The 24,847-nt window shown below is 47.3% G+C and overlaps 1 protein-coding gene across 1 annotated transcript in view; it reads left to right on the top strand.

Annotated features, from left to right (window-relative positions):
• Inpp5d (inositol polyphosphate-5-phosphatase D) overlaps nucleotides 1–24,847 on the top strand; it is a 112,292-nt gene that overhangs the window by 50,053 nt on the left and 37,392 nt on the right. Inside the window, exons 3-9 of the mRNA XM_038339125.1 lie at nucleotides 1,305–1,455; nucleotides 3,877–4,048; nucleotides 6,097–6,237; nucleotides 14,510–14,597; nucleotides 20,620–20,700; nucleotides 20,823–20,894; nucleotides 22,173–22,296. Coding sequence (XP_038195053.1) covers nucleotides 1,305–1,455; nucleotides 3,877–4,048; nucleotides 6,097–6,237; nucleotides 14,510–14,597; nucleotides 20,620–20,700; nucleotides 20,823–20,894; nucleotides 22,173–22,296 — 829 coding nt within the window. The remainder of the gene's footprint in view (nucleotides 1–1,304; nucleotides 1,456–3,876; nucleotides 4,049–6,096; nucleotides 6,238–14,509; nucleotides 14,598–20,619; nucleotides 20,701–20,822; nucleotides 20,895–22,172; nucleotides 22,297–24,847) is intronic.

Raw genomic sequence — 24,847 nt, 5'->3', positions numbered from 1 at the left:
AATGAAGAGCTGGATAGATGGCCGTGTGGTTAAAAGCATTGGCTACTCTTGTAGAGGGCCCAGGGTTCAGTTCCTAGCACCCACAGGGAGGGCTGACAAGGATCTCTAACTCCAGTCTGAGGGTCTGGTGCCCTCTTCTGGCCACCATGGGCACTGTCCCCATATGATGCACATACATATATGGAGGTAAAACATCATACACATAAAATGATTTTATCTTTAAAAAAGGTAGCTAAGTCTGGCATAGCAGTGCACACCTTTAATCCCAGCACTCAGGAGGCAGAAGCAGACAAATCTCTGTGAGTTCCAGGCAAACTAGGGCTGTGTCGTGAGACCCAATCTCAACAAATAAACAAAGACAGAATTAAAACAAATTTTAAAACTTACAAGAACAAATTTTCCTGTCGTTAAAAATAATAGTCAGTTGTGGTGGCACAAGCTTGAATTTTAAGCACCTGAGAGTCTGAGGCAGGAAGATGTTTGCAAGTTTGAGGCCACCTTGTGTTACACAGCCAGACCCCAGTTCAAAACCTTAAATAAGTAAACAAACAAGCCCTGTGTGGTGGTGGCATGTGTCCTTAATCCCAGTTACTCTGGGGGTTGAGCCAGGAGAAGGATGAGCTTAGGCTCCAACCTGGATAACTTAGAGAGACTCTGCCGCAAAATAAAGTTAAAGAGGGCAGGCAACAACTGCGTGTGAGCCCTATACCTGTAATCCCGGCACTCTGGGCAGAGATAGGAGATGCAGCACAGTGGTAGGGTGCTCGCTTAGCGTGTGTAAAGCCGTGGGTTCAACCCCCACTGCTGTGAGAATGGGCAATTAATACACAAATAGCCCGGGCCTGGAAGTGTCCCTTAGTGGTTGGGCTGTGCTTTGCATGTGTGAGGACCCAAGTTCAACACCAAAAATAAAAAATAATTTTTAGAAATGATCTGGGGTAGGGGAGCAAAAATAGCTCTGTTCACCACATACACACCTAAGCTATTAAAAATAGAACTCTTGGGCCTTTGATTTCTTTCAAAAATCTGAATTTCCTAATTTGGGTATAATAAAAATATACTATATTTGTATAGTAAAATAGTTTAAAAAATAATTAACAGATGAAAAGAAAAGCAGTTTTAAAAATACCCCTATTTGCCCCTTTGCAAAGGACTGCTGGGAGCCACTGGCTACAGGATATGTGGTGTGGGTGGAGAGCCTGAAGCTTTTTCTGAAGTATGGTCACTCCCTGTCTCTTGGGTGTCTGCTGCAGGTGGCCCTTGTGGTTGGGTGACATTCAAGTTAAAATGTGCTCCGTCCTCAGGCATCTGAAGGTGTCCCCATGAGGTTCTTCACCAAACTGGACCAGCTCATTGAGTTTTACAAGAAGGAGAACATGGGGCTGGTGACCCACCTGCAGTACCCTGTGCCCCTGGAGGAAGAGGACACCATCGATGAGGCTGAAGAGGACACTGGTAGGAAGGGAAGGAGAGGATGGCAAGGGTGGGGAGGTGCCAGCCGGGCTCTGCCGGTCTTGTCTTACGGTTGCTCATAGATCAGAGGGGAAGTATAGGTCAGGAATGATGGCTGGGGACCATGGGCTCTGAAGTCAGGTGTGGACCAGAACTTCTCTCTCTGGCTTCTTGCCTTTGTGGCTGGCGTTGGGTGACTTCGACTCTCTGAACGGCAAGCTTCCCTTTAAAGCAATTAGGTGATGCCAGGTGGTGGTGGTGCACGCCTTTAATCCCAGCACTCGGGAGGCAGAGGCAGGCGGATCTCTGTGAGTTCGAGACCAGCCTGGTCTACAAGAGCTAGTTCCAGGACAGGCTCCAAAGCTACAGAGAAACCCTGTCTTGAAAAAACCAAATAAATAAATAAATAAATAAATGAATAAATAAGTAAGTAAGTAAGTAAATAAATAAATAAATAAATAAATAAAGTGATTAGGTGACAGTAACACGTATCAGTCCCTCAGCATGTCACAGGATCAGATGACCGTCATTCACAGTGCACAGCAGACACTCCATAAATGAAGCTCTCTTCGGTTTTGTCATTCCAGTAAAAATGAAAGCCATCCTTGCACCTAAGTAAGAAGATGGACAAAGTGTTTCCTTCTTCATATACCATTGTTGAAAATATCAAAAAATGGTCATGGTGGATCATGCCACTGGCAATTCCAAAATTTGGGAGGCTGAGGCAGGAAGACCGTGAGTTTGGGGCTAGCCTGGGCTACATAGTGAGACACTATCATATCTAAAGAGGCTCCTAAAATAAAATATATGTTGGGAGGAAAAAAGTTCCCAAGCGTGGGTGAGGGGCAGCATAAAGACAAGGAGCCAGTCATGGAGCGACGGTTATACAGACATCCCTCCAGCAGAGGGATGTCCCTCCTTTTCATCTCAAAGGTTCCTTGCCTAACAGAAGACCACAAGTAACCTCTTGAGCCCCTCAGCTAGGCAGAGTGTCCCTGGCAGGTCCCTGAGGAAGGCTTTAGACCAGCAATGCTGACATCCCAGGTCTGGCATTTGCCTTGCCCTGGTGAGAATATGCCAGGCACATTTGAGGCATCCTCTTCTACTATGGGCTAGCTGTAGATCACCTGCACCCTTCTCGAACCTTCTGCCTCCTTGGAGACGCCCATTTCCTGCCTGTTCAGCTCAAACTACCTGCCAAAAGACAGCCAGGAGCAGTAGAGGAGGGCCAGGCGAAGCATGTGTCGTAGATGACCACAGTACTGAGCTTGCTGATGGGGACTACCATGTCCCCTCTCTCTAACCTTTAGAGATCAGCAGCTGTGGTATAGCTGGGGCCAAAGCTCACATGAAGGCCACATGGCAGCCTTGATCTTGTCCTATAGATATGTCCTCCACACGTCAACATTCTCACGTCCCTCAGGCCATGTACCCAGCTTTCCTTCAGCTTTCCCTGCCTCTGGGATGCCATCGGAAGCAAACCCCAATGCTTCCGGCTCTAGAGATAAACCCACTTTCCTGACCTTGACTTCACTTCCCCAAACGAGTCTCCTGTCACACACAAGACCCAGAGCTAAGGGATGTCCAGCACCTGGACTAGGTTTCTGATTTGACTTGGGTCTTCTCAAGGGCCTGCAGTTCCTGGTTCCAAAATAGAATCAGAACTATCTTCCACAGCTGAGAAAGGGAGAAAGGGGAGTGCGCAAACACTAAAGAAGTCCTCTTGTTCCTATCATTCGGGAAATGCTATCCTGGGAGCCAGGGTAGCCATTAGGGGTCAGGAGGGTCTTGGGCACGAAGTCCTGAACCTAAATGCTTGGCGACCTTGGCCTTCATGCACATGAAAGATATTTGAAAGGAACTGGCAAGGATCTCAATCTCTCAGCCCAAGGTCAAGCTGTTTGTTTGATATGTTGGGTCTCTGAGCGGGAGGACCCCGTATTTATAAATTTGTTTCTGAGGGTCTAGAAGAGGGAAAGGAGGCCTGAGGCTGGAGGGAATAGAGAGAAAAGGAGGGCAGAAGTTTGGGGGGGGAAGCAATTGAGATAGCGAGTGGTTGCATGGGCTTGAGTTCCTGCCCATAAACCCTGAGAACCAAGTTATTATGCTGATCTGTCAACTGATCTGTGCAAGACCAGCAATCCTGCAGGTGTCCCTGGGCTTCTCAGAGCCAACAGATACCAGTACATCTTTGCTGAGCAACATGGTAGAACAGACCACAGCCAGAGAGGCTCCAAGTCTAAGGGTCATAAAACCAGGTCTGCTTCAGAAGGCTCTCTATCAGGGAGTGTGCTTGGATGTAGGGAGGAGGAAGAGGAGCAAGCGGACAGACTGGGACCTGGAACATGGGCTGTAGTAGAGATGCAGAGCAGGCCCGTCTACACGGTGTCCTCACAGATGGTATTGTTTCTGCTGTTCTGGTAGAAAGTGTCATGTCACCGCCGGAGCTGCCTCCCAGAAACATTCCTGTGTCTTCTGGGCCCTGCGAGGCCAAGGACCCTCCTCTTCCACTAGAGAACCCCCGCGCCCCTGAGGTCACCCGGCCAAGTCTCTCCGAGACGCTGTTTCAGCGACTGCAGAGCATGGACACCAGTGGGTAAGTTTCTACCTGGAGGGTCCCCCAGGAAGCTGGCCTGTGCCTGGTACCCAGCATCGAGCACGCCGGCATGCAGGCCCAGACTGTGGGGAGCAGCAGGCTTCTCATTCTTCTTATTAATAGTAAAATTGAAAGACAGCTTCTGTAGGTTTAGTCAGGACTGTCTCCCTCCAAAAAAAAAGTCATTTTTGTCTTTAGCCCATTTCTTTAAGATCAGGATATTTGTATTTTTCCTGTGAGATTTTACAATCTCCTCGCACACTAACGCTTCATCCGCATCTTTGTGAGGGAAAATGTCTCTTCTCCTTTTTTCGCTTACATTTTTAAAAGTTTTGGAGTGTTTTTTACATCTGTAACTTTTAGGTCTTTCTGCCCTGGCAGGTGCAAGATTGCTTTTCATTTAGAAGGTCACTACCATTCTGTGGTCAGGTGGCACCTCCACACCACGGCCACCCACGCTCCTAGACTGTTTCTCACAGGAAATCTCTCTGCAAGGCTGCTCTTGCTTGCTGCACTGCGTCCTGTCACAGCCAGCTGCAGGGGGATACGCTCCATCCCACAGACACACCCTAGTCTCGGAAACAGTAGCTCTGAACCCCAGGAAATCCAATGTGACTGACTATCCACAGGTTCTCCTCACACAGCTCCTGTGGGGCCTCAGAATGGCGCCACGAACTTAGGACTTCACTCATAGAGAACTGTCCCTCCAGTCAGCTCTGTCCTGCCAGCTGGCTCCCAAATAACCACACACAGAGACTTATTAATTGTAAGTGCTCGGTCAATAGTTTAGACTTGTTACTAACTAGCCCTTACATCTTAAATTAACCTGTATTCTTACATCTTAAATCACCATGTGACAGTACCTTTTTTCACCACGGCATGTTCCTCTCCTGCTTCCCCTGGCCACCCTTTGTGACTCTGCCCTCCTTCTTCCCAGCATCCTCTTAGTTTGGCTCTCCCTCCTAGCCTTTTCCTGCCTAGCTATTGGCCAGTCAACTCTTTATTAACGATGAGAGCAACACATCTTCACAGTGTACCAAAGGATTATTCCACAGCAGGGCACAGACATTATTCATAGAAGAACTATGTCAAGTGCTGGGGGAAAGGCTGGCTCTTGAGAGCTGGAGTCCAGGAGCACGTGGTTCCTTGGTATATGTGACAGTGGACGTGAGGAGATTGGGTTGTGCCTCCTGATCGAAAGGAGACAACTTGGGTCCAAGAGTTGGAAACCCACAGACACAAACACCTGCCCTTTGACCCCATCACTTCCTAAACTGAAAAGGCCAGGCCAAATAGGGGCTAGGGGTTGGTGGGTAGGCAGTCAAGCCACCTGAACATCCACTGCCTGGCCTCATGTTCCTGGCCCTCACAGAGAAGCCAGGCATGGTGGTCTGTGTCTGTAATTCCAACACTTGTGAAGTCAACTGGACGTGCAAGCACTAAGGAGGCCGAGGCAGGAAGATCAAGAGTTCAAACCCAACCTGGACTGCATCGGCAGACCCTATCACACCTCCCTGCACCTCCAATCCCTAAGGAAACCAAATTAATAACACATTGACTTTCCCATAGAAGCCCAGGGAGACCCCACCCCCTCTATTAGTGTAGTGCCCTGGGTCACCTTTGACTGTGAATTTGGATTCTGTGTGAGGGTCAGACCTGCCTGTTTCCTCTAGACTGTATTGTCCTTCTAACACTTGGATCCCAGCTATATGAGCTGAGGAGATGGAAAACTGGCCCCCTCCGTATGTTTTGGAGGCTTTTTGTATAAAAATAAATAAATAACCATTCCCCCGCACCCAGCCCTATCACCTCCTGTCATCTCCCTCCAACAGTATCCAAAAGTGCTCATCCCAAGAGTTATTCTTGCTGGCCTGTACCTGGCTTTGGTCTATTCCTCTGCCTCTGCAGTCCCACCTGAGGGACCTTCTTCACACAGACACACTGAGAGCCCAAAGATGCCTCAACCAGAGGCTGGAAATCCTCACCGTGTCACCGTCTCTGTGGCTGGAACAGACGAAGCGGATTTTCACTTCCCTTTTGATTTTCAGGCTCGCAGAGGAACATCTCAAAGCCATCCAGGATTACTTGAGCACTCAGCTCGTCCTGGACTCTGACTTTTTGAAGACAGGCTCCAGCAACCTCCCTCACCTGAAGAAGCTGACTTCGCTGCTCTGCAAGGAACTCCATGGGTAATGAAGGTCCCCGAGGGAGGGATGAGGGGAGCTTCCAGTGGGTCATGGCACCCCCAGAGGATGGCCGCAGCGAGAGAAGGCACATCATTAGAGTGACCTCATGTTCTCCTCCCCGTCCAAATGTCTCTGCTGCATTCACAGTAACTGGACAGTGGGCAGAGTCTGGAAAGCCCCGTGCTCCTTTGAACCTCTTGTTCTCATAGAATCTTAATTCTTACTGAACTGTGAAAGGTTGCTTAATTGTTTGCTCTTTGTTGTTGTTGTTGTTGTTGTTGTTGTTGTTGTTGTTGTTTGGGGGGGATGTGTGTATGCATGGGGGGATGCGTGTATGCATGGGGGGATGCGTGTATGCATGCTGGGAATGCAGAGCCTTGTGCATCCTAAGCAAGTAAGTGTTCCGAACCTGTTTCGTTTTTGTTACTGTCATTTGTCATTTGTTTTCTCTGTAAAGAAAAGTGGAGAACATTGCCAACTCATTTGCTCTGGACCTGGCCCATATATATATATATATATATATATATATATATATATATATATATTATATATAATTTATTATATATATTTTATTTATATGTGTGTGTGGCGTGGGGCAGAAGGGGGCACGCATGTGCTGTGCTGTGCTGTGCTGTGCTGTGCGTGTAGAACAGAAGGCAGCTTTGCAGAGTTGTTGCTTCCCTCTGCCCGCCTTTATGTGGGACCCAAGGATTGAACTTGGGCTGTCAGACTCGCAGATGTGCTCTGACCCACTGAGCCACCTCAGCCACCTGATCAAGTCCCTTCGACTTTTGTCACCGCTTCTCCTCCTGGCCACAGCCTCCACATCTGACGCACACATAATGGCACCAGCAGGAAAGAAATGAAAGTCATTTTGTGTGTGGGCGGTAACAGCGCAAATCTGGTGACGGAAGTTTTTAAAGTGAGCCGATTCACCACAGCGTCAGTTCCCTAACACTGAAGTTATGGAATGACTGACCAATCTGTAAAATTTATGAGTTTTAAAAAATTCTTTTGATTGTACATTTTTGAATGTCATTAACCTTAAACTGAACTTCAAACATAAGCACACTTTGGTTGGAGCCACTAATGGTGCACGCCTTTAATCCCAGAATTTGGGAAGTAGAGGCAGGCAGATCTCTGTGGGTTTGAGACCAGCTCGGTCTTTAAAATGAGTTCTAGGACAGCGAGGCCTACAGAGAGACCCTGCCTTAAAAAGCAAAACAACCCCATAACTACACTTTCACCGTCAGGAGACCAAAGAGTCAGGCTGGTCTGCAGTGTGAGGAATTAGCAGGGAGTATTTCAAATGCTCACAGCTGGGCAAGGGAAAGTAACACCAGGAAGCAGCTGAAAACAGTCACAGGAGCCCAAACAAATGGCTTAGGAAGAGCAGGGGAGCATCTCATGGGGCGAGGGCTTGCGGCAGGCCTGCCCTGTTCCATGCTTTGGTACACTTGAAGCCGTTTCCAGTTCTCTGCTGCTGCACTGATCTTCATCTGGTTACTGTTCAGAAAAGAGTCTTCCATCACCAGTAATCTAGTTCCTTGTTCTATTTAAAGGTTCTTAAAGGCACCGGCATTTGTCTCATTTGGTAAACGTGGAAAATAATTTCTTTGACAAACCAAGCAGTCATCAGGCTGGCCTGCCAGCCATTAGTTTCAGTGACCTGGCTTTCTCGGCTGATGCTGTGGTGCAGACTGTCATTTTTAATACATCTCTGTGATATATTTTGTTTTGTTGTTACAAACCATTTATCACTAGGGGAAAATATACACAAATGGCCTTTTCTTTAATATATATATATATATATATATATATATATATATATATATATATATATATTTTGTGACAGCTCATAACAAGCTGTTATTTCTGCCTGGACACTGGTCCTGACCTTGCTGTGTCCTTGCTAGTCCTCCCACGACTCCCCACAACACTGAGTTCCCCAGCACCTGCCTCACCCCATCACTATGGTGACGGCAGCTTCCCCGATATGCCCGCTTCTCGTACATTATTCCAGTGTAAAAAGCTTCAATGTCTCTATTTATTGGATAATTCACTTCAAGTCATTCACGGCACTGGAATGTTCTGAACCTCCCCCCACACATCTTCACTGTTATAGACCAGGTGGTGGCCAGGCATGGAATTGATAGAACAAATTGCTTTCCTTTCCCCCCGCCCCCCACCCCCACCCTCCAACATCCCTGAAGGTGCATCCCCTGTAAAGCCAGTGTTGGAAGTGCTCGATTAGATAGGTGTGTTCACTAACCCTCTAGCAAGCACCGTTCTGAGAACTAAGATAAAGATGAGTCAACACACAGAAAACTCCAATTTAGCAACAGATTCAACAAATAAAGGCATGGGGGGGGGGCTGGAGAAATGGCTCAGCGGTTAAGGACATTTGCTTCTTTTACAGAGAACCTTGATTCAGTTCCCAGCACCCATAGGGAGGCTCACAACCATTTGTAACTCTAGTTCCAGGAAATCTGATGCCCTCTTCTGACCGCTATAGACACAAGTCATACATAAAGTGCACATAAACTCATGTACAGAAAGTAAATTTAATTTTTTTAAGATTTTTTTTATTATGTATTCACAGTGTTCGGTATGCATGTATGTGTGCAGGTCAGAAAAGGGCATCAAATCTCATTATAGATGGTTGTGAGCCACTATATGGTTACTGGGAATTGAACTCAGGACCTCTGGAAGGGCAACCAGTGCTTTTAACCTCTGAGTCATCTCTCCAATCCCCCAAAATATTTTTAAAATAAAGGAATTATTTACATAGATGTTCAGATAGACAAATTTTCATGTCTACATTATATTTTTGTTTAAATTTATTTGTGTGTGTGTGTGTGTGTGTGTGTGTGTGTGTCCCCTTATGTGTATGTATATCATGTCTGTGCATGTACCCATAGGGACCAGAAGAGGGCAGAGGATTCCTTGGAACTGGAATGATAAGAAATCGTGAGCCACTTTGCATGGCTACTCAGAATCTAACTTGGTTCTGCGCAATAGCAACCAGCTCTTAACCGCTGATTCATCTCTCCAGCCTCCCTTCCTCTATTTTTGTTTTGTTTTGTTTTTTGAGACAGGGTTTCTCTGTGGCTTTGGAGCCTATCCTGGAACTAGCTTTTGTAGACCAGGCTGACCTCGAACTCACAGAGATCTACCTGCCTCTGCCTCCCAAGTGCTGAAATTAAAGGCATGTGCCACCACCACCCAGCTCCTTCCTCTAATTTTTAAAATTTGCCCTTTTTCCCTTCTTTTTGAGACAGGGTCTCAATACGTAGCTCATCTTGACTTGACCCCTCTCTCCTCTTGCCTTAGTCCCCAGGCTGAATTTATAAGCATGCACCACGATACCCTGCTTAGAAACTCACCCACAAGGCTGGAGAGATAGCTCAGCAGTTAAAAGCACTGACAGCTCTTCCGAAGGACCCAGGTTCAATTCCCAGCACCCCCAAGGTGCTCATAATTGTCTATAACTCCAGTTCTAGGGGACCTGTCACCCACACACAGACATACATGCTGGTAAAACACCAATGAACATTTTTTTTTTTGATGCCCACAACCTGTGGGTGGTGGTGCACATCTTTAATTCTAAAACTCAGGAGGCAGAGGCAAGCGACTCTCTGAGTTCCAGGTCAGCCTGGTTTACAGAGTGAGTCCAGGGCTACACAGAGAAATTCTGTCTCGGAAAAAAACAACAAACAAACAAACAAACAAAAATCTCACCCATACCCTAACACTAAGGTAGACAAATGGGAGGATCACTAGGGCTGGCTGGCCAACAGCCTTGCTTCAAGTTCGATGAAGAACCCTGACTCAAGGGGATAGGCATAGGCTAGAGCAGGACACTTGACATCTCCCTCTGGCCTCTACACAGGCACAGGTGCACCTGCACGCTCACGTGTGCATACACACACATACATACACTGTTGTGAGATGTTTTACTCTTTTGATTTTGGGGGGGGGGGCACCACCCAGCTCCCAAATAAATCACACACGGAAGCTTATTCTTAGTTATGGGAGCCTGACCTTAACTTGGCTGTTTCTAGCCAGCTTATCTTAAAATTATCCCATGTATCTTTGGCCTCGGGGCTTTTATCTTTCTCTATTCCTGCATACCTTTTCTTTCTTTCCTCTTTTTATTGTTTTTATTGAGCTATATATTTTTCTCCGCTTCCCTTCCTTCCTTCCCTTCCTCTTCTACCCTCTCCCATGATCCCCATGCTCCCGATTTACTCAGGAGATCTTGTCTTTTTCTACTTCCCATGTAGATTAGATTAGGGTCTTTTCTTCCCTCCTTACTCTGTGTCTGGCTGGGTGGCTTGATGCCTGGCCCCTGAAGTCCTCCTCCTTCCTTTCTCTCGTGGCTCCTCCCTACAACTTCCCATCAGCTAGTTGCTGATGCAACCTCCTGACCACAGGTGAACTTTATTTAATCAAACACATCTTTGCATCGTTAAACTAATGTTCCAAAGCATAAACAAAAGTAACACATTTCAAAATAATATTCTTTTGGTTTGGTTTGGTTTGGTTTTTTGAGACAGGGTTTCTCTGTAGCTTTGGAGCCTGTCCTGGAGCTAGCTCTTGTAGACCAGGCTGGCCTCAAAGTCACAGAGATCCGCCTGCCTCTGCCTCCCGAGTGCTGGGATTAAAGGCGCGCGCCACCACCACCCGGCAGTAAAATAATATTCTACAAGAACAACACACACACATATTATCAGGGGCCTTGACTACCAGCCTCAGTACCCCCTCAAGGCTCAGAATTGGATGTCTATAGCAGGTGAGGATCTGAGGGTAAAAAATTAACTCAAGTATGTTACCTCTGCATCTCCTTTATTTTTCGTGTGAGGGGAAAAAGTGAAGTGATAAGGGCTCAGAAAAGAAGAAAAATAAGGGGAAGAATAAGGAGAAGAAAGGAGAGTAAGGGAGAGAAGTAGATAGAGAGGAGAGTAAGGGCTGATCTCCATGAGGTTTCTGGTTTTACAGATGTAGTGGGAAAATTCCATAGGCAAGGACAATGATAATATGCATATCAAAATCACAAAAAGGGCAGGTAGAGCCTGGCAAAGCAGTACTCCAAAGCAGGTGGCCCGACCCAGGAAAGAGCCAGCATTCAAGGGGAAGTACCTGACACCCCAAACCATCAGATAAAGTTGCTAAAATCTCTGAATGCTGGATTCACCCATTCTCCTCATCTAATCTCTTTGGTGATAACTAGCTTTGGGGATGTCCAGATTTATTTGCTAGCAAAGATGGGGGATACTGCCTTCCTGCTCAGTGCCTGTCTTCTATAGAAATTTCTATGTGGTCTGTTAGCAGGTAATTCTGTGGGACTGACTCTATGTAAATTTGACCACTAGAACAAAGAGTGAATGCCCTCGCTCCAAGGCCTCAGGTGTAGGGGGAACGGAGCAAAACCACTGCCTTGCCCATGCAGAGGTTACACTGCAGAGGTGTTCTGGGAATGAATCCCATTTCAAAAGGAAGAATCACAGCTTCACAAGGTTTCCGCAGATATGACAGTTACTTTTCCAAAAGACAAGTGTTCCCGCAGCTCTGCAAAACGGGTTGCCCCATAAGTTGTTCCCTTGTGGGTCTGCCATTGTGAATCTGTCAGCTGTACATTTACTGTACAACCTTGTGGGTTTCAACAATATAGATACAAAGGAAATTTTAATTGCTCCCTAGTAAATATTAATGATAAGTTTCTTTTTTTTTTTTTTTTTTTTTTTTTTTTTTTTGGTTTTTCGAGACAGGGTTTCTCTGTGGCTTTGGAGCCTGTCCTGGAACTAGCTCTGTAGACCAGGCTGGTCTCGAACTCACAGAGATCCACCTGCCTCTGCCTCCCGAGTGCTGGGATTAAAGGCGTGCGCCACCATCGCCCGGCTTAATGATAAGTTTCAAACTATGCTGCTAGAGGAAAAGTAATAGGGGAATAAAACGTTATAAATCACTTTGTAACAGCATCTAATTCACCTAGAATGAAAATAATGTGATAATGCCCAAAGCACTAAGTAAACTTTATAGCAATGTATGAAAATGGCGTAATTCCCAACAAAAAGTTGGTGAAAGAGGTAGTCAATTTATCTAAAGAGAAACAGAGTAGAAATCAACCACAGAAAAATGCTTAAAGGCATTAGAATTAATATAGAAGCCCACTCAGGACCCCGGGCATGCTCAGTCCTAACGTATGACATAACTATGGACTTCATAAAAGGGAGAGAGAAAACTCAGTTGTAGAATTGTGCACAGCATACACAAAGCCTGCGTTCAATCCCAAATGCCATTTAGACTGTGAGGCAGGACAAATTTATAATCCCAGCACCACGGAGGCAAAAGGATCAGAAGTTCAAGGTCATCTTCAGCTACCTGCAAATTTGAGGCCAGCCTAGGGGGAGGGGCAGGGGGAGGGGCAGGGGGGCGGGGAGGGAGATGGAGAAGAAGGCAGTAAAAGCTGTACCGAAGACAATCAAGACCTCGTCCAGTGAACAGTACTGGCAACCTGGCCACCTGTGCTGTCACAAGAGTTGCCAACATTGAAATAAAGCCACAACCCTGGTTCTTCTAAGTTTGTAATCAGAATTTTTTTTTTTTTTAAAAAAAAGGTTATGTGAACAACACTGTTCAAAACAGTATTTACACATGCCTTTAATCCCAGCACTCGGGAGGCAGAGGCAGGCGGATCTCTGTGAGTTTGAGGCCAACCTGGTCTACAAGGCTCCAAAGCTACAGAGAAACCCTGTCTCGAAAAACCAAACCAAACAAACCAATAAAAAACTCACAAAAAAACAGTATTTATAGTAACAAAGATTTCAAACTAACCCCCCAACTTCTAGACATTGATTTGGGCACATCTCTTGTTAGCTTAATTTTAAAAACTTTAGGATGTTAAACATGTAGAGTCATAAACAGTTTTTTTTATTTTTATTTTTTTTTATAAAATGCTAAGTAAAAAAATCAAACTTAAGACTTCCCACTCTGGTTTAAAGGTGTAACAATAACAGAGATGGAAATAGAGAATCCAGCAAACCTAGTTCTGGGGCTATCAACAGACTTGATGCTCTTTAGCTGCCAGGAGATCTGCATCTGAACACAGGGACCCCTACCCAGCACCCCAAAGTTGAATTATTTATATTTCTTTATCCATTTTTGTCTCTGTCCTGAAACCCACAATAGACCAGGTTAGTCTTGAACTCAGAGACCCACATGCCTCTGCCTCCTACATGCTGGGATTAAAGGTATGTGCCATCATTCCCAACTTCCTTTATCATTTTTAAAAGGAATTTTATATGTGAGTACTGTATTTGTATTATTTCCCCTCTTCCTCCCTCCGACTCCTCCCAAGTCCCCTTTCACTCACTTAAATTCCTACCTCGCGATCTTTATTATTGTTACATATATACATATAAATACATAATGCTATCTGCTGAGCCCATTTAGTGTTGTTACATATTTAAAATGCACTTTCCAGGAGGCTAGGAAGATGGCTCAATGGATAAAATTCTTGCTGCTCAAGTCTAAGGACCAGAGTTCAGATCCTCAGTTACCATACAAAGGCCGGATGGGTGTGGTAGCTCACACCACACTGGTTTGCATGCTGGAAGCAAAGAGAGAGTCCCTGGAGACATGGGGTCCCTGAAGCAAGCTGGCTGGACAGACTAGCTGAACTGGCCCACTCTGGGCTCGTCAAGAAACCCTACCCCTAACAAAATGGAGTGTGATAGAGAAGACACCTAAAGTTAACCTCAAGCCTCCATATGCGTGTGCACACATATACATACATACTCATCACACACACACACACACACACACACACACACACGTAAATAAAAGAAAAATTTGGCTCTCCAGACCAAATCATAGTGAAACCCAAGTGTTTGCATTTTTAATGAAGGGTGTGTGTGTGTGTGTGTGTGTGTGTATGTGCGCACACACACACACGTGCATGCATTTCCTACAGACACTAAAGGTTGGGGAGCATGTTCTTAAATGATTTTAAAGTAGTATCTGTTTCCAGATTGGACTTTTCTACAGGTTACCTATTGCTGGGTGGGTTCTGCTCCAGTCTGATGGAGATCGGAAGGATGGGAGGGTGGGCCAGGCTGATTGGACCAATGATCTTTGCCCGGGCATGTCATACTGGGGAGGGCTCTGGGATTTGCCACTGGGGTGTGACCTGTCGATAGCTCAGGCCGGTGTTGCCTGGAGTGCTTCTGGTTCCTACTATTTCTTGAGCTTAGCTTTGATTCTCCACTTCCAGGGAAGTCGTCAGGACCCTCCCATCCCTGGAGTCCCTGCAGAGGCTGTTTGACCAGCAGCTCTCCCCAGGCCTCCGACCGCGACCTCAGGTACGGGGAGCTTTGAGTTTGGAAAGATGAAATTGCTACGCCAGGGAGAGGAAAGGGTTAGCCAGCATCTGGGGGGACTCTGAAGGCAGACGGAAGCACCACCCACCGTTTCTGGTGTAAACATTGGCGTTGGGGGTGGGGTAGAACCCCTGCCCTGGAAAGGCAGCCTCTGATTTCAGACAGTGCACCCATCCAACAAACTACCTGGTGTTGGGTGAGGAGGCAAGCAAGGCCGTTCCTATCATTTCTCCTCAGAGACTGGAAGGAAAAGAAACCACGCGGTCCCAAAGTTCTTCGTGCATTTAACCCCAGAGACTACTAGATGGTGGTGCCCCTCCCCCGCAGTTGCTCATGGCTGGGCAGGAGACTAGGGTCAAATTAAGCACAGGTATTTTTAGTTATCTGTATTTTTAGTGCTTTCAGTAAATTTAAAATCAAGTAAGGGCCAGGACCCAGATCCTAATATTATAGCCTTGTTAAAAGTGAGAACACGTGTAGCTGGGCAGTGGTGGCGCCTGCCTTTAATCCCAGCCCTCGGGAAGCAGAGGCAGGCGGATCTCTCTGAGTTCAAGGCCAGCCTGGTTTACAAAGTGGTGGTTCTCAGAAAGCCAATTAGAGAGAAACTCTGCCTGGGGGGCGGGGGAAAGTGGGGGTGTGAGAACATGAAATAACACATCATAGTCTAGGGTCAGAGAGGGCAGTATCCAAAAACACAAATATTACTTACTGTAAATACTGGGAAAATGAAATAAAATAGATAAAAATTAGCCCTATTCTAATGATGTATTTTTTATTTCTTAAAAATTTAAGTTATTTATTTAAATACATTTACATTAAATTTTTTAAAAATTTCATTCAAATAACATTTTTTTTCATTTATTTTACATACCAACTAGCTCCCCCTCCCTCCTCTCCTCCCATCTCCTCCCCCTGCCTACCTTCTCTCCTCCCCATCCGCTCCTCGCCCCTCTCCATTCAGAAGAGGGCAGGCTTCCTATAGGCTTGCACAAAACCTAGCACACTATGGTGTGTGTTTATTGTTGATTTGGGGAAATTGGTCTCCAGCTTTCCATCTCCTGCCTTAGCCTCCGAAGTGCTAGGATTATAGGCATATGCGAACACCCCTGGCTAAAGGCTATTGTGTGTGTGTGTGTGTGTGTGTGTGTGTGTGTGTGTAGAAGGGGAGTGATGAGTGTGTGTATGTGTGTGTGAGTGTGTGTGTGTGTGGTACATGTGTGTGAATGTATGTGTGCCCACATGTACATGTACTTGCATGTGAAGGCCGGAGGTCAATGTCAGGTGCCTTCCTGACCTATTCTCCACCTGAGGCTTTTTATCACATTTTATTTATCTAGTGTATGGGTGCACACATATAGGCACTCACAGGGAGCATGTACCAGGGCACAGGTGTGAAGGTGGACATCCACCTTCTGAGTTCCAGAATTAAACTCCGGTCGGTAGACCCTGGCCACACCTTTACCTGACAAGCCCTCGTCCTGGCCCTCTACCTTCTGTTTGGGATAGCATTCTCTCTCAGAACCTGGAGCTCGGCTAGATTCACCTTGGCTGGCCAGCCAATAATCTTCAAGGATTAAACCCTCCTTCCATCCCCACCCCTCGTCCACCCCCAGTGCTGGAGTTCAGATGACTTGCTGCCAGGTTCGGCTTTTTTCCTGGAAGCCGGAGACCCAAACTCAAGTTCCGTATTTGCATGGCAGGCGCATTATAAAATTAAGCCTTCTCCCTACCCCTTTACCCAGGCCTTCAGTGGGGGAAAGACTATAAACTGAGCTGCTCACTGACAGGAGGTATGAGGAAAGATGTTCAGCTGCTCCCATGGGTAACCAGGAAATGCTATTCTACTCCTTTCTTGCTTATCAGATAGAAATGTTGATTGAGGCCAGTAATTTTGGCTTTGGGAATAATAATGACATAATAATAATAATAATAATAATAATAATAATAATAATAATAATAATAATAGGGCCTCACTCCTCTGCTGGGGAAGAGTAGAGACAGGTTTTCTGAAGGACAAATGAACTGTGTAGAAAAGTTGGCTGCTCTTTTCTGAAGGGGAATGGAGGAGTGGAGGGAGAGGAAACTGCAGTGGGAATATATTAGATGAGAGAAGAATTAAAAACAAAAAAATTTAAATAAAAAAAAGACTGCCTGCATCCTTCAAGGGGTCCTCTGTGTGGGAAGCTGGTTTAGAAATCACATGGTCACTGAGAGACACTGACCAGGGCAGGAACTGACGCTTTGTCTCTGAAAATGAAGACAGGAAATCAGATGGAGGCGAAATGTGGCCGAATAAATTAAGAGGATTGCATCCATGGTGCAGGCGCCACTGTGTCGTGAGCTCCCGACATTCTCCCTTGCTGTTTGAAGACAGCATATTACAGAGCAGTATGGGAAGGAACGAGAATGAGGGTGCAAGGCTGCAGGCACGAGCCAAGCCAGGAGGATTTCAATCCAAAGGATGCTGGTCACCGCCGCGTGACCGGGAGGGCTGGAGAGAAATGGGCCTGCCAAAAAGTTTGTAGGGTGTTAAAATTACTCTGAAGCTTTAATGTTTTGAGACTCCGGAGCAAGCTGACAATGGAGTATGCACATACGTGGGGGTGTCACAAAAATGTGGGACTCTGAGACAGCCCCTGTGGTGGCAACTTTTAGGCCACCCTCAGACAAAAAGAGTAGCTAGGTAGGGGCTTAGAGCCCAGCATGCTGGAATCTAGTGACCATGCAGCTCTTGGGAGCTTGAGGAAGGAAATTCCTGGAAAGAGAGGTCGTCTTCATAGCAGCCTTGATCCTAGATGAGCTGTACAAGGTAGCACCTGCTGTAGTCCTAGTTCAGAAGACTGAGGCAGGAGGATTACTTGAGCCCAGAAGTTCTAGACCGGTATGGACAACATAACAAGACTCCAATAAGAAAAAAGGGAGGGGAACGGAATAGGTGAGGGTTATGCTAGTGTCTTCTTGCTCCAAATGTCCTGTGCATGTGAGCTTCCCTAGTGCCAGACAAGGGAGAGGTGGAGAGGGCAGAGATCCTCCTCACCAACACCCTTGACCTTACTAACAGAGCCAGCTATAATCTGTTTTACAAAAGGACAGCTTTTCAGGCCTGTTCCTGTCTGCGGTTGCTCTGAATAGCCATCTTGAAATATGCCAGAGAAAAATATTTTGAGGTAGCCTATTTTGGTCTCCCACGAAGATTTTACAGGGAAGATGTATTTGTGTTCTATTTATACAACTAAAAATATTCATCAGAGTGGGGAAACTGGTTCTTTGCTGTCTTTGAAGTGAAGGATGGGTTAATTTCTAAGAAAGTAAATGCAAGTCTAGGCAAAGTGGGCACTACCAGACACAGGCATTTAAATAGTTTGAATGGGAGCGCACACCCAAAATCTTTGAAATAGATATGGAGAGAGACTAGGTCTCCAGAGCTGGGCCTTCAGTGGCCAGGCTAAGACCAGCGGGCAACATGGAGGACTGTCCTTGCGATTAGAAGCAAGACACAGTAGTCACAGAGTAGAGGGTGGCACCCTCTACATGGGGTAGAATTCGGGTCTCACTCCTGAACCCCCATAAAGCAGAGAAGTATCTATTTTTGTTTTAAATGTTTATCTTTTTTTTTAACTCAAAGATCCACCTGCCTCTGCCTCCCCAGTGCTGGGATTAAAGGTGTGTGGTATGCAATCACACTCAGCTGTTTTTGGTGTGTGTGTGTGTGTGTGTGTGTGTGTGATGTGTGCAGGTGTCCACAGAGGCCAGGGGTGTGTGTGTGTGTGTGTGAGTGATCAGTGCAGGTGTCCACAGAGACCAGGTGTGTGTGTGTGTGTGTGTGTGTGTGTGTGTGTGTGTGATCAGTACAGGTGTCCACAGAGGCCAGGGGTGTGTGTGTGTGTGTGTGTGTGTGATGTGTGCAGGTGTCCATAGAGGCCAGGGGTGTGTGTGATGTGTGTGTGTGTGGTGTGTGTGATCAGTGCAGGTGTCCACAGAGGCCAGGGGTGTGTGTGTGTGTGTGTGTGTGTGTGTGTGATGTGTGCAGGTGTCCACAGAGGCCAGGGGTGTGTGTGTGCGATGTGTGCACGTGTCCACAGAGGCCAGAAGGTGTTGGATCCCCTAGAGTTCCAGGCAGTTGTAAGATGCCCAGTGTGGGTGCTGGGAACTGAACTCAGGTGCTCTGGAAGACTGGAAAATGCTCGTAACCATCAACCGCCTGTCAGCCTCAAGAATATTGATCTTGATAGGCCCTCAGACCTTATAGTCCAGAGCAGTGATCTAATACAGGGGTAGGGAAAGAAGACTGGCCCCTGTGCCTGAGTTCAGTCTTATCCCCATTGGCTCTTCATTCCTTGTCCATGTAGTAATGCCCAACCCTGCGCAGCGCAGTGGGGAAAGGAGCAGATACACCCAGATAGGTGTCTGGCATCTTAACAAGGCTCTGACTCTTGCCACCATAGAGCCATTTCCCTGGGGAGGCAGAGGTGAAAAAATATGACAGTCAAAATAGTTGCTGACCAAGGGACTGGCATGAGCCCTGAGTGAGGCCTGCAAACTCTTTCAAAAGTGTAGTTAAGCTGAGCATGGTGTTGCATGCATTTAATCCCAGCACTCAGGGGGCAGAGGTAGACAGATCTCTGTGAGTTCAAGACCACCAGCCTGGTCTACAGAGTGAGTTCCAGGACAGCCAGGGCTACACAGGGAAACCCTGTAGCCAAAACCAGGTTTGATGGCACAGGCCTATAAGCCCAGCTTATAGGATGCTAAGAAAGGAAGATTGAAAGTCGAAGGCTGGCCCAGGCTATCTATAGCTCCAGACCCTGACTCAAGCAAACAGGAAACAAACTAAGTCAAAAGCCAGTGTATGACTGGCAGACAGCCTGAGCAAGGCTGTGGGGAAGGGCTAGTGTTCCAGTTAGTCATATGCCGGTCTAGTTGGTCCATCCTACTTCCGGAGGCAGGGGCGGTACCTCGTTAACTCTGTCTCTCCGGCAGGACAGCATTTCCAAGGTAAAAGAGAGATTTTAGAATTTTGCTTTTGTTTTGTTTTGTTTTCAGTGCTTAGAATTGAACTTGAATCCTATTCATGCAATTCATGCCTCAGCCTTGCAAATGTCTATTCTATAAATATATGCTTGGAGTCAAGCCTAGCATACATGGGTACCAGGCCCCGTCTGTCATTTATTGGCTGTGCGTCTTTGGACAAGTGACTATAGGCTTCTGGTCCCCACTGTTCATTAACCAGGTCTGTTAAGCATCTTTATTAGCCAGGCATCAGTGTTGAAACCCTGAACACTGTGCTCTTGGTCTCTCTCTGCGTGGAGCCAACATACTAGCAAGGGAATCGTAGACAAAAACCACAGTTGAAAGCAATGACTTCACCCCATGGTGACTGAAACAGACCACATCAGGGTAGTTTGATGGTGACAGCCAGGTTTGAGCTATGGTAGTCAGAGAGGAGCTTTTTATGGATCCGAGATCTCAATGGCAAGATGCCCTTCCCAGATGAGGTCCAGCCCCTGGATATTTCTTACCAAGCATAGCTAAAGGTAGACCAGAAGCAAGGAGAAGGGTGGTTCAGAGTGGAACTTGTGAGCCTGTAGCACCTTTAGAGTCGGGGTCTGGAGCTTGCATGGGGTTCTGCCCGCCATGGGAAGAGCCGGTAAGGGTTTTAAGCAGTGGGGATGGGTATATTTTGGAAGTAGAGCAAGAAAAGCAGCACAGGCAACGTAGGAGGGTGGGAAGGTGATGCTCAAAGATGGCCCCAGAGTTTTAAGGACTGTGTAGGTGGGGTGAGAAGCACTGTGGGTGAAGGAAAGAGAAGCAGTGAAGATCTGTTTTTCTGGCCAGGAGGAATTGGGGGTGCTTATAGATACCAAAGTGTCCTCATCTTCAGACAGATGATAATGGCACTGGGGGATAGGAGATGGAAAGGGGAGCAGCAGGGGACGTGTTCAGAGCCCATCCCCCGCAACTCGCCGTCCATCAAACCTCATTTGTGCTCATTTTGATTCCCCAGGTGCCCAGTGAAGCCAACCCCATCAACATGGTGGCCAAGCTCAGCCAATTGACAAGTCTACTGTCTTCCATTGAAGATAAGGTACTCACAGGTTCCTCCAGTGCCTCTTGGCTTTTGTCTGTAGTCCCCTCTTTGCAGCAAGAACGTCTAAGTCCCCGGTTCTGCATTCCTATGACTCTCTGACTCTTCATTGCTGTCCGCAGGTCAAGGCCTTGCTGCACGAGGGTCCTGAATCTCCCAACAGGCGTTCCCTCATCCCTCCAGTCACATTTGAGGTAAGTGACCCTGGAGGAGTGGAGCCTGACCTCCAGATCTACCCTTGGGGGCCACCATGGTTCCTCTGGAGAGAGGGCTTTTGATTTGGGCTTAGAAGGAGAAGGAACCCAGTGGCAGGAACTAGTAGTCTGTGAAACCACCTCGTTGGAAAAGTAGATAAACGTCAAAATGGTGTGTAACTGCATCAGCAAAGCCCCCTTCATGGCGAGCCTGTAAAGAAAGAGCTCCCAATGGGTCCCAAGGTAAGGTTTAAACTTTGTCCTCCTTCAAATGGGAAGGAGGAGTAACATCAAACTGAGGGCCACAGCCTGCTTTAAAACTAGTGTCTGGGGCAGGGGACAGTTCTAGCAAACAATTCTTGTGATTTCCTTAAAAATGACTGGCTTAGACTGAGACACAGAAAAGTGGTTTTCCTCTAAGGACCCTCATTATTCTGGTGCTTCAGGCCCAACCTAGTCCCACCTTCATGAGACACCCCGCCATCCACCCCAAAGCCTTCCTCATCCCTAAAAAGGAATCTCACAAAAAGACCGACTTCCATTTTATTTTCCCACCTTGTTTTTTTTAATTTACATTTATTTGTTTAGTGTGTGTGTGTGTGTGTGTGTGTGTGTGTGTAAGTAGGTAAGAGGACAGCTTGCAAGAATGAGTTCTCCAAGTCACCAGGCTTGGAACCCACAAAACCATCTTGCCTGACCCCTCTATCACTCCTGTTTGTTTGTTTGTTTGTTTGTTTGTTTGTTTGAGATAGAGTCCCACACAGCTTCCTCTTGCCTCCACCTAAATGTGCCACCACGCTCAGCTTTGATTTTCATTTTCTGAACATGCCCAGGCAAGAGTCTTCTTCGTAATCATTACCAGTAGATGTTCAATTAGTGGTTGTAACAAGGCCCCAGAGTGTGAATCTATTAGTAAGACTCTTCCCAGAAGTAGATGACACATCAGATTAATAACTGTTGTCAAACTAATCAGTGAATAAACCATTTCCCAACACTTCATCTGTTTCCTTCACCAAATCTGTCGGTGGAACAGCTGGGTTGCACAATGGGCGAGTCTGGCTCGGCTTCAGTGCGAGCCATTTTCAGGCGTGCTATGTATGGGCTAGCGGGGTGTTGTGGAATGTGTGCGTGTCGGGCCAGGGTGGAGAAGGCCTGGAAATAATAGCCAGATAGCCCTACACAGGACATTGACCCAGGGTTCCTCAACCATGTAGACCAATGGATCAGAGTCGGTAGCCCCAGAGCCCAGCCTCTGACTACATCTCGTATACTCTGAAGGTAAAGTTGGAGTCCCTGGGGATTCCTCAGAAAATGCATCTCAAAGTGGACGTCGAGTCTGGAAAACTGATCATTAAGAAGTCCAAGGATGGGTCTGAGGACAAGTTCTACAGCCACAAAAAAAGTAAGCCATCCGCTCCCCAGCCCACCCTAACCCTTCAACACGCACTTCGTGGTCTGCTTCTGTGGGGGACTCTTACAGCCGACCCGTGATTAAACGTCTGGCCAACAAGGGTCTCAGTTACTTTTCTATTGCTGTGACGGAGCACCATGGCCACCACGACTTACAAAATAAAATGTTTGAGGTGGGGCTCACAGCTCCAGAGTAAGGTTAACATCCATGCCTATCCTGATGGGGGAGCATGCTAGCAGGCAGGCCAGCATGGCGCTGGATCAGCAGCTGAGAGCCTCCCTACATCTTGATTCACAGGCATAAAGCAGAGAGAGAGAGAGCTAATTAAGGATGCTGGTTTTTGAAACCAACCGCCCCCTCCACTGCCACACCTCTCCCAACAAGGCCATTCCTCCTAATTCATCCTAAGTAGTTCCACCAACTGGGAACCAGGCATTCAAATAGATGAGCCTAATAGATGAGCCTATGGGCACCACAGTGACTGTCAGCAAAAGCCAGTCCCCCTCCCCCATTCTTGAGGGTGGTCCCTGTCCCTGAGTGGTCCCAGAGCTTCTCCCTGCCCATTGAGTTCCTTTCCTGCTACAAGGACACACTTCAGGGATCTCAGTGCATACTCTGCCAATATCCTTGGAAATGAGATTGTAAATGGATTTCTTGTCACAACTGCCCCCATAGCAGTCCCGTATGTATGCATAGGGATTTTATGTCTCTGCGTGTGCCTTGTCCTGATGGTATGGCTAGGAGAGCTGCTGGGCTGGCACCCTTAGCAAAGCACTAACCGCCTGGAACTCAAGTGTCTGAGCTCTGTGTCTCAGTGGTCCAAATTCACAGCCCAGCTCTGTCACTTAGAAGCTGGAGACCGTGACCCACTTCTCTGAGCCTCCGGTTCTAGTTCTCAGGGATGAGAACGATTGAGTAAGCAGCACATGGGGTTGTCGGGATTCTGTATATTATGTATTATGTATATATACAGCTCAGCATCCAGCCTCCCTGAGACCAGCTGTTCTCACGGGCACCCCCGAGCCACTGCAGCCCTGTATGTCACACTGTCCAGTATTTATGTACACAGTGGGAATGATTCCCACGGCAGCTGGGGAAGAAGCTGCTGTGGGCAGAACAGCATCCAGGACAGCTAGCAACCCATATGGTCCCTGCCCACATGCAGTTTTGCGTTCTGGTGCATTGAGGGTGAATATTCAGGTAAATCTATCAGTTCAGCTACTCGGAAGCCTTAGAGGAAACAGAACAGGATAGGGAGAGGTCCTCTGGGAAGAAGGGATGGTCTAGGGAGCAGACAGAGCAATGAGCATGTGAGCTGAGGCCTCAGGTTGGGAAGGGGCTTGAGGGAAGAGTCTTCAGGGAGGGCAAACACCATAGGTGGAGAAGAACAGAAATGGGCCTGGGGGTGGTGCAGAAACAACTGGAGGGCAAGGGGGGGTGCTGGGTGCCCTAACCTCCTGGGCCAGGTAAGTATCTCATGAAGAGGACTTTGGGAAGACTCCCAAGCCAGAAGTTTCAGGCTAGACCTTGGTGCTGTGGAGTTAGTGCCACGGGTGGCTCTGATGGTGCAAGGTCATCATCCCAAAATGGGGTTTGACTGCCCACCTTCAAATCCAGGCTCTGCCTCCTGCTGTGTGTCACAGTAGCCTAGTAACCCAGCCTCTCTGGGCCTCCAGTCTCTGTCTGTCAAATGGGAATGATGACAACAGACATCACGTGGAGACAGCATGAGAAGCCATGCATTCATGCCGATGAGAGCTCTGGGTTGAGTGGGAGAATGTCCAGGCAGGGACTAGGGATGGGGTGGGGCCTGCTGACCTGCACTTGCACTCCTGAGTCCCTCCTGGGCACTGGCCCTGTCAGGGGTAGAGTAGAGCCAGGGAGGGGTCAGGATAGTATGGGGAAGAAAAAGATCTCCTTTCCCCTCTTGCATCTTGAGTTCTTGGCAGAAGCCAGGACAAATTGCCAAGAGGAAAGAGAATGGATTGATCACATGTCAGTCTCATGTGACGTGGAAGCCCCCACAGGGAAACTAGGATTGGGAGGATGGCTGAGCAGGGTCTCACAGCCAGGTTTGGGGGGGGGCGGGGCACTGAGACTGGGCAGTGGGAGGAGCTTAGCCAGGCCTGGAGCTCAGATTCCTCTCAGCCTCCTTTGTCCTTGGCAGTAGGGCATTCTTCCCTCCAAGTACTGACAGCATACCTGTCACGTGAGGGTTTCATCACCAGCTTAAAGACAAACCAGAAAGTCCTTTCTGCCTCCCCATCCCTTCTGCCAAGGTGCTATGTATTGGGGTGCTGGGTCCTCAAACCCATCAATAAATACCACGAGGAGTATTAGAAGTCCAGAACTGAGTTCCAACTCAGCCATCGTGACTTGGTTTGGCGCCTTCTCTCTGGTCCTCAGTTGCATCTTGCAAAGCTGCTGCAAGGGTTAAAAGGATGAATACCAAAATACGTTCAGCCTGGCATGGAGAGGATTGCTTGATGACACTTGGTGACACTGTCAGCGGTGTCACTGTTAGAATTACCCTTCCCATGTT

Source organism: Arvicola amphibius, chromosome 8 (genome assembly GCF_903992535.2).
Source record: "Arvicola amphibius chromosome 8, mArvAmp1.2, whole genome shotgun sequence".
Taxonomy (NCBI): Eukaryota; Metazoa; Chordata; class Mammalia; order Rodentia; family Cricetidae; genus Arvicola; species Arvicola amphibius.
Note: the sequence above shows the minus strand (reverse complement) of the source record. Positions and strands in the feature narration are given on the sequence as shown.